The sequence below is a fragment of the Buceros rhinoceros genome, unplaced genomic scaffold (assembly GCF_000710305.1).
Source record: "Buceros rhinoceros silvestris isolate BGI_N320 unplaced genomic scaffold, ASM71030v1 scaffold5396, whole genome shotgun sequence".
Classification (NCBI taxonomy): Eukaryota; Metazoa; Chordata; class Aves; order Bucerotiformes; family Bucerotidae; genus Buceros; species Buceros rhinoceros.
The window spans coordinates 36,125-43,735 of NW_010416789.1; the positions used below are offsets into that span (position 1 = coordinate 36,125).

The 7,611-nt window shown below is 53.8% G+C and overlaps 1 protein-coding gene across 1 annotated transcript in view; it reads left to right on the plus strand.

Moving 5' to 3' along the window:
- The window catches only part of LOC104495014 (tyrosine-protein phosphatase non-receptor type 11-like), a gene marked incomplete at its 5' end in the record, with an annotated part of 16,833 nt that extends 10,537 nt beyond the window's left edge, over positions 1–6,296 (plus strand). The window contains 12 exons of the mRNA XM_010137928.1: positions 341–533; positions 630–749; positions 1,057–1,170; positions 1,584–1,680; positions 2,122–2,201; positions 2,905–3,060; positions 3,948–4,079; positions 4,330–4,484; positions 4,680–4,747; positions 5,399–5,550; positions 5,761–5,861; positions 6,196–6,296. Coding sequence (XP_010136230.1) covers positions 341–533; positions 630–749; positions 1,057–1,170; positions 1,584–1,680; positions 2,122–2,201; positions 2,905–3,060; positions 3,948–4,079; positions 4,330–4,484; positions 4,680–4,747; positions 5,399–5,550; positions 5,761–5,861; positions 6,196–6,280 — 1,453 coding nt within the window. The remainder of the gene's footprint in view (positions 1–340; positions 534–629; positions 750–1,056; positions 1,171–1,583; positions 1,681–2,121; positions 2,202–2,904; positions 3,061–3,947; positions 4,080–4,329; positions 4,485–4,679; positions 4,748–5,398; positions 5,551–5,760; positions 5,862–6,195) is intronic.
- Positions 6,297–7,611: the final 1,315 nt, after the last annotated feature.

Here is a 7,611-nt window from a genome sequence, read left to right on the forward strand (position 1 = left end):
ACAGCCCGATCCCGAGATGACAGCGCTTGTCGTGCATCGCGTGGCAGTTTAACGTACTGGTGCCGTTTCACATTCGGCTGGAGGATTGAGCAAAGTCCTGATGCTGCCAGCCGCTGGCAAAGGGATTGATAGGACATTGCAAAGTGTTGGAGGAAAGTCACTGGGGACTGCTACTAAAAGAAGTCAGGCTGGTGCCGTGCCAGTGGGTCGAGCAGTCAGACTGGGAGCCTAGAAACGGGTTTCCCGTGAACGCCATCCCCAGCAGTGAGTGTAGCTCTCCTTCAAAGGCAGTGCTCTGCACGTTTTTGAGCTGACCCTGCTCTCCGTTGCTGCTCCCCAGGTGGTACCATGGGCACCTCACTGGCAGGGAGGCAGAGAAGCTTCTGACAGAGAAGGGGAAACCAGGCAGCTTTCTGGTGCGAGAGAGCCAGAGCAAACCAGGTGACTTTGTGCTGTCGGTGCTGACAAATGAGGATAAGATGGAGACTGGGGACCGCAAACCACACGTGACCCACGTGATGATCCACTACCAGGTGGGAAATGCCTGTCCCTGCCCACCCTGCGACAGGGTGACCTGCCAGGAGCCGTGCAGTCGAGTCTCACTGTGGGTTTGTCATTCTCCCCTGCAGCCAGACGGGAAGTATGATGTGGGGGGAGGAGAGAGGTTTGACACACTCACAGACCTGGTGGAGCACTATAAGAAAAACCCTATGGTGGAGAAATCCGGAGCTGTGGTTCATCTGAAGCAGGTAGGAGCTGCTCTGGCACGTACTTGTTGGTTCTGGGCTTGCCCAAACTCCTGGGGGAGTGAGTGTGCAGATCTGCCCCTGCTTATTGGGAGCTTTGTGCCCCTAGAACATCCTGCTGGCTACTTGTCACGCTCGTCCAGGCTCACACTAGCCAGAGAGGTCCCTGGCCTGGCACTCAGGGCCTCAGGACTGGACCCAACTCCTGCCAATACCCGCAGGGATTTGGGAACTGTTTTTCTCAAGGGGACAGTTATCTGTCTTGCTGTTACTCGAAGTCATTTCTATCCTGCCTTCATCTGTCTTCCAGCCGTTCAATGCCACGCGCATCAATGCAGCCAACATCGAGAACAGAGTGAAGGAGCTGAACAAAATGGCAGATCACAGCGAGAAGGCCAAGCAAGGGTTCTGGGAAGAGTTTGAGGTACAGGATGCTCCCGTGCTCTGTCCCACTTTCACCTGGGGGTTTGCATGGGAGTTTCGTGGTTTGCCGGCACAGAGGACCTCTTCTCAACGCTGTTTCTCCTTTCCCTGCTTTCCATGTTTAACTGAGTTACTTCCTGGTGTTATTTTCATTGCTTTTTTCCCCCGTCCGAGGCAGTTTCTCCTTCCTCATCCTAGAACCACGTGCCTTTTGTTCTCTGCGGGGATTTGTGCCTTCTCCCCCATAAACTCTCTCTCCAAGCTGGTTCTTGGCTCCCTTTCCCTTTCTGCCAGCACTCCCTCCCCTCTCCTCAGCTTTAGGAAGCCAAGCAACTACTCGAAAGCGCCCTTCCTTTGTCTCTGACAACCCTCGTCTGCCCAAACCAGTCTGTTCTTCTGTGCTCTGCTCCACAGATGCTGCAGCAGCAAGAGTGCAAGCTCCTCTACCCCAGGAAGGAGGGACAGCGACCAGAGAACAAGGCTAAGAATCGCTATAAGAACATCCTTCCCTGTAAGGAGAAGGGGTTGATTCACCCTGCAGAGCTTTCTGACCCTGGCTGGGTTGGGAAGAGATGTACACTGTCCTCGTAGAGTGCTCCAGCTAGTTCATGGTGTTCTCCATCCCCTGTCTAACCTGGTCCTTCCCGTTTCTGTGGGAAGTGGGTCACGTGGAGCCAGAGCTAGAGCCTCTGAAGGAACTGCCAGAAAACTTGAGCTTGGGTTAGTCTGCAACGCTGCCAAGTTACTAGAATGGCAACATAGCCGTGAGCCAGGTAGTGTGGAGTACTGCTAAGTGTCATGAGGAGAGCATTCTACACCCTCTTTTGCAGTAGTTACCCATGTGAGTTCATAGAGCCTTGCTGGGAGTCCCTGTGGTGGCCTTACAGCAGAGCCTGTCCACGTTCCTGTGTGTGAGACTCCTGTGTTCACGCTGGACTCTCTTCTCCTTCAGTTGATACCACACGGGTGGCACTCCGAGACGTAGATGAGAGCATCCCTGGGTCAGACTACATCAATGCCAACTATATCAAGGTACTTGGGGAAGGGAAGACGCTATGTGAGGGTTGTCTTCAGCCCAGTGCTGTGTTTCTGGTGCATAACTGCAGTAATGGTGTAAGTCTTGAGGGAATGGCCTGCCAGGACCAGTATCTTTTACTGGGTCCAGGCCAAACACTCAAGTTTTCTACTGTATCTCAAGGGAACTCATTCTGCCATGTCCTGTTTGTCCCTATCTAAGGGTTTCTCTCAATCCCCTCCTTTCCTTCCTCGTCAGGAGGTCCTACGGGACTGACCCAGACTCTCTGTCATTGAACATTATCTCTGAGGTCAAATTATAACTGTCATCTGTAAGCTGAGAGCTACTTGAAGCTGTATTTCCAGCAAAGACTGCTCTGGCACTTAAGCACCGGCCTTTGGGACACCTTCAAGGTGGCTTTGTTCCAGCCCTGTCCACCTGCAACTTCTGCAGCTGCCTGCCAGCAAGAGCCTGTTGCTCAGTAACATGCGTTACAGCAGCATAAAGGTCCCTGGAGACCGTTTTATTGTCAGCTCTGTTAGAGCTGGTGATGAGAGCACTTGGTGTCTGCAAGTCTGATGAGCAGAGGAAGATCAACCAGCTCGGAAGTCCTGCGTGGCGGGGTGTGCTGATCTGCTGCTAAAGGTGCACCAAAGCAATTCTCAAGTCTTCACTCGGGCATCGTTGGCTTTTTTTGTTCCTCTCTCCTTTGCTTCCCAGAGCATCCCTGAAGACGGCCGGAACTCAGAGCACTGCAAGATCTATATAGCCACCCAGGGCTGCCTGCAGACAACAGTGAACGACTTCTGGGCCATGGTGTATCAAGAGAACAGCCACGTCATTGTCATGACAACCAAGGAGGTGGAGCGGGGCAGGGTGAGTATTTGCAGGGTGCTGTCCCCAAGTTACCTGCTGCTGGTACTAACAGTGTTTAGTCGTCTCTGGCTCGCTTTCATTTCGTTTCTCCTCTGTCTTGTAATATTGCTTTGGCTCTCCTTCGTGAAAGGAAGCAGCCACTCTCCCCAGCCCCATAAATATTAACGGGGTGTCCCTCGTATGACTTGCTTCAGGGCTCTGGGAAATTGCAGGTGGCAGAGAGAGAGGAAGCATCGTGCTTGATGCAGCAGGCTGGGAAGCAGCAGGTGTGGGTGGTGTTTCAAGCTGCGTGAGGGACATACAACCAATCTGTGTGTCCCCTGCATGCGTGTCCCTAAGGGTGATTGGTAGGGGCCAAGGAATCCAGCAAAATTCCATGCAGAGCCATGTACCAGAACAGCTTTCCCTAGTAAAGAGAGGAGCTAATGATGACTGGCACTAGCAGTTTTGCTTAGGAGAGGTGGGGAGGCAGGGGTGAGATAATGATAAATCCACTTCTTTTGCATTGGCAAAGTCCCTGTAGCACTGAGGGGCTGGGCGGGGGGACAGGAGGGTACAGGCAGGCTGGGTAGCCCCTGGGGATGGAGGGTTGGCTCAGGAGCTGGGCAATGACCAGGCCAGCAGCTCAGGTGCTGTTTCAAGGCAATGCCTTTGGCAAAGCAATGCCTGCCTGAGGCTGGAGCTAGCTGAGGAGGGAGATTCCCCGAGGGCTCACGTCCTTCATGGGGGATCGGCCCTTTCCAGTACACCCCCGGTTCAGAGGAAACGCTCTGTGTGCGTGGCTATCCTTTACACCTCCGCACTGGGGCTGCACCCTCTGAGCAAGGCGTTGGGAGCTCGTCCTCATGCCCCTCGCTCTCGACTAACGCCGTCCCGTGCCACCACAGAACAAGTGCTTCCGTTACTGGCCAGACAAGGGTGGCACCAAGGAATACGGGTGCATCTCCGTGCGAAATGTGAGCGAGCGTGAGGCCCAGGGCTACTTCCTTCGGGAGCTGGAGATCCTGCGGATCGACAGGGTGAGTCCTCTGCTGCTGTCTGCCTGCTGTGCTGGGAATGGGCTGGGGTGGGAACCCCGGGGAGGGAGCTGTGGTTTTTCTGGTTGTTTGGGGTTTTTTTCTTTTTTTTTTCTTTTTTTTTTTTTTTAACTTAATGGTGCCAGTGCTTAAGTTTGGGCCACTTCGCCCTTGCTTTGGTAAAAAGAAAGGAAGGAGCGTCCTGGTAGGGGAGGGGGTTTCTGACTACGTGGTGGGTCTCTGCTCCCTGCAGGACGAGCGCCCGAGGCTGGTGAAGCACTATCAGTATTTTAGCTGGCCAGACCACGGGGTGCCCAACGAACCAGGAGGGGTTCTGAGCTTTCTGGACCAAGTGAATCGGGCACAGCGAAGCATTCCAGACACGGGGCCGATCATAGTGCACTGCAGGTACAGAGCAGCGGGCATCAGCAGGGTGCTGCAGTGGGGATGGGTAATAAGTGTCCTCTTTTTGGTTACACCTGCGGCCGTGCCAGATCTGCCCCGGGTGGCCCCAGAGCGCAAAGGAGTGCGGCAGCTGAGCTGACTAACTGTGGGGAATGCTGCTTCCCGCAATGATTTTTTTTTTTTCTTTTCTCTTTCCAGTGCTGGAATAGGACGCACAGGCACCATCATAGTGATAGATATTCTGGTGGATATTATTCACAGGCAAGGTATGTCTCCCTGTCGGGCTCATGACTTTCTTCGCTGGCCTTGCTCTGACCAGTTATGGGATAACGCTGCTGCGGTGCAAGCAGTGGGTACACGATCTCCAAGCGGTGTTTTCTTGTCTGAGAAACACTGGGCATAGGCATAGCCTGAGTGGAGGGTGAGAAGAGCTTTTGCACTCTGTCCAGTTCCCCGTTTCTCTGTGGGCCAAGGAATGGAGCTCGATCGTAAGGAGATGTGAACCCCCTCCAAATGGGTGTGTGCATGGACAGCCCTCTAGTGAGGGAGATGCTTTCAGCAGCACAGCACGGGAGAGTCTTCTCGGTGGCACCAGTGAGGCCAGGATGTCAAGATCTCCTGGACAACCCTCTTTTACTGAGGGCAGGGTGAGGGAAAACTGGTTCAGTAAGGGTGTAACTCCAGTAGCCCTTTTAGAAATAAGTCGCACAAACTCTTGTGTGTAGAAAGGCTCTCGCCCTTATCTGTGCTGGAACCTCTCCATGTTATCTCTGGGTCTGTCTGGGAGCCTTGAGGCAGGTGAACCCTTCATCTACTTCATAAACCATGCAAGGGTGTTAAGTCTGGATCTGCAGGTAGTTGCTGCAGACCAAACCTAATTCCCCCTCCCTAACCCTCACCTTCTGGCTCCCGAGCAGGTTTGGACTGTGATATCGACATCCCCAAAACGATCCAGATGGTACGCAGGCAGCGGTCGGGCATGGTGCAGACGGAGGCGCAGTACAAGTTCGTTTACATGGCTGTGCAGCAGTACATCGAGGCTGAGCAGAAGAGGCTGGAGGAAGAACAGGTGAGGCCCATTCCACACGGTTGAAAAAGCAAGGGCAGACCTTGACCCCCACCAAGCACCGCTTCCACTCCCGCCTTCTCCCCAGCACTCAAACACTGTCCTGAGCGTGTGGGAATAAACCCCCATCCGCTGCTCTGCTGCGGGACCTTGTACGGCTCGCTTCTATATCTGCTTTGAGTGAGGTTTTATTGTCTTTGCTTTGTCTTTCAGAGGAACAAGAGGAAAGAGCGAGACTACTTGAACATCGGCTACTCCCCCATGGAAAAAGGCAGAGCCAAAGGGCAGCCCCCTTCACCACGGACCCCATCTGTGTAAGCTGTGTGTCTCTGCCAGGGCTGAGAGCTTCTGCAGCAGGCTAGAGAACAGCTCGAGCAAAGCCCCCAGGGTTTACCCCTTGGCAGCCTGCCTCTCCCTTCCCTGAAAACCCGCCCAGCTGCTGGCTATCGCCTGGGAATGAGGTGATGCCACCACACTGTCCGTGGCGGTGGTGGCAGCCCAGCTCGCTTGTGTGCCACACTACCTGCAAGGCTGGGACGGGAAAAAGGGAGCTTGGCTGGGCTGTGACCTGCTTCCCACTGGTCACCGCCCGTAGGAAAAGATTCTGAGCAGTGAGGCTGTGAATAACAAGGTTTTGTTTCTTGACAGGGTTGATGATGAGTCAGCTTCCGTCTACGAGAACCTCAACATCAAAAGCCCGAAGGTTTCAGGGATGAGCAATACCGGGCGATAAAGGAGCCGGAGGTGAGTGGTGATGAGGCTGTGCAGGTAGGAATGCTGCCCCTGGGTGTCACCGCGGGCTGTTTCATGGCATTTGACATGGCTCTTCTTCAGCTCGGCTTCTGCAGGTCTCAGCTCTGCTCTGGTGGAGCCCAGAGATGCGGCTGTGGCCACATGGGAAAACAGGGGGAAAAGAGCGTAATGAGACCCCTTAAGAGGGGAACGCGTTTCCAGCACTGCCAGAGAGCGGGGCGGTGTGGTTGTCGGGCTGCTGTGTCAGGGAGCTGTCAGACCCGGGGAGCAAGGCTGTGCTGTGAGTGCACACAAGCAGGAGAGGCTCCACGCGCTGGGAACGTCTCTGTGACCTTATCGCTGCGCTTTTCTCCCCGTTATAAACCATGCCGCTCTTTCCTTCTTGTTTTGGAATGCAGGGTTTACAGTGTTTACATCCACCCTCTCCAAATTTTGCGATTGAGGACAATTTTTTTTTTGCCCGTCTTGCCTTCCCCAAGCACCTTGGATTCGGCAAGGAAGAAAGAAGCTGACTGTAAGAAACAGTCTGCGCCTGCGAGCATGCCTTGACCTAACTTATTCACGAGAAGGATCTTCTCCCGTTCTCCCCCGTGGCAGTAGGCTGGTATTTATGTGGAAGTGCCTCTGGACATTCATTAGGGCTCAGTTTTTTCTGTTGTTTGGTTTTTTTTCTTTAATTTAAGATTCTTATTTTTTACACACAAATTGTTAAAAGCAACAGAAATTACTATTTGCTTAGGAGCTTTGCCAGGGTTGCCCACTTAGGGCGTTAGTAAAATGTTAGTACACTTTAATATTCTCATTCGGTCGATCATTTCTAAGCTAGAAGTGTTTTTAGACTATATCCTGGAGCAACTGTGCTGCATCACAGTGGGAAACGGAGCGTGCTGCCTGGACCCAGGTACTCGCATCTCTCTCAATTCTTCTCACGCTTGCTCTTGGCAGTACCGGTTCTAGGTGTCTATGCAACCCTGCCAAAGCACCCCGAGCCGTCCCTGCTGCTGTGGGACAGCAGACCGTGTGCCTGAGAGCCTGCTCTGCACGGGGGATTCACAGCAGCGGTCAGAGCCAGTGGTGAGCGTCTCCACCTTTGACTCTGCATCTGAATGTTGAGCTGTGAAATCTCACCTAGCTGACGGGTGCTGAAGAGCAGGAAAGCAGCTTTGACTGTGTGCTGTGCCTTTAGCCACCCCTCGCGAGCGACAGCCGAGGGTACAAACCTGAGCTGGACCCCTCTAAGCTTGATGCAGCTCTGCCATTACCTTGCTGCGTGACCTCTTTTCCCACACCCCCCCCCCCCCCCCCCCCCCC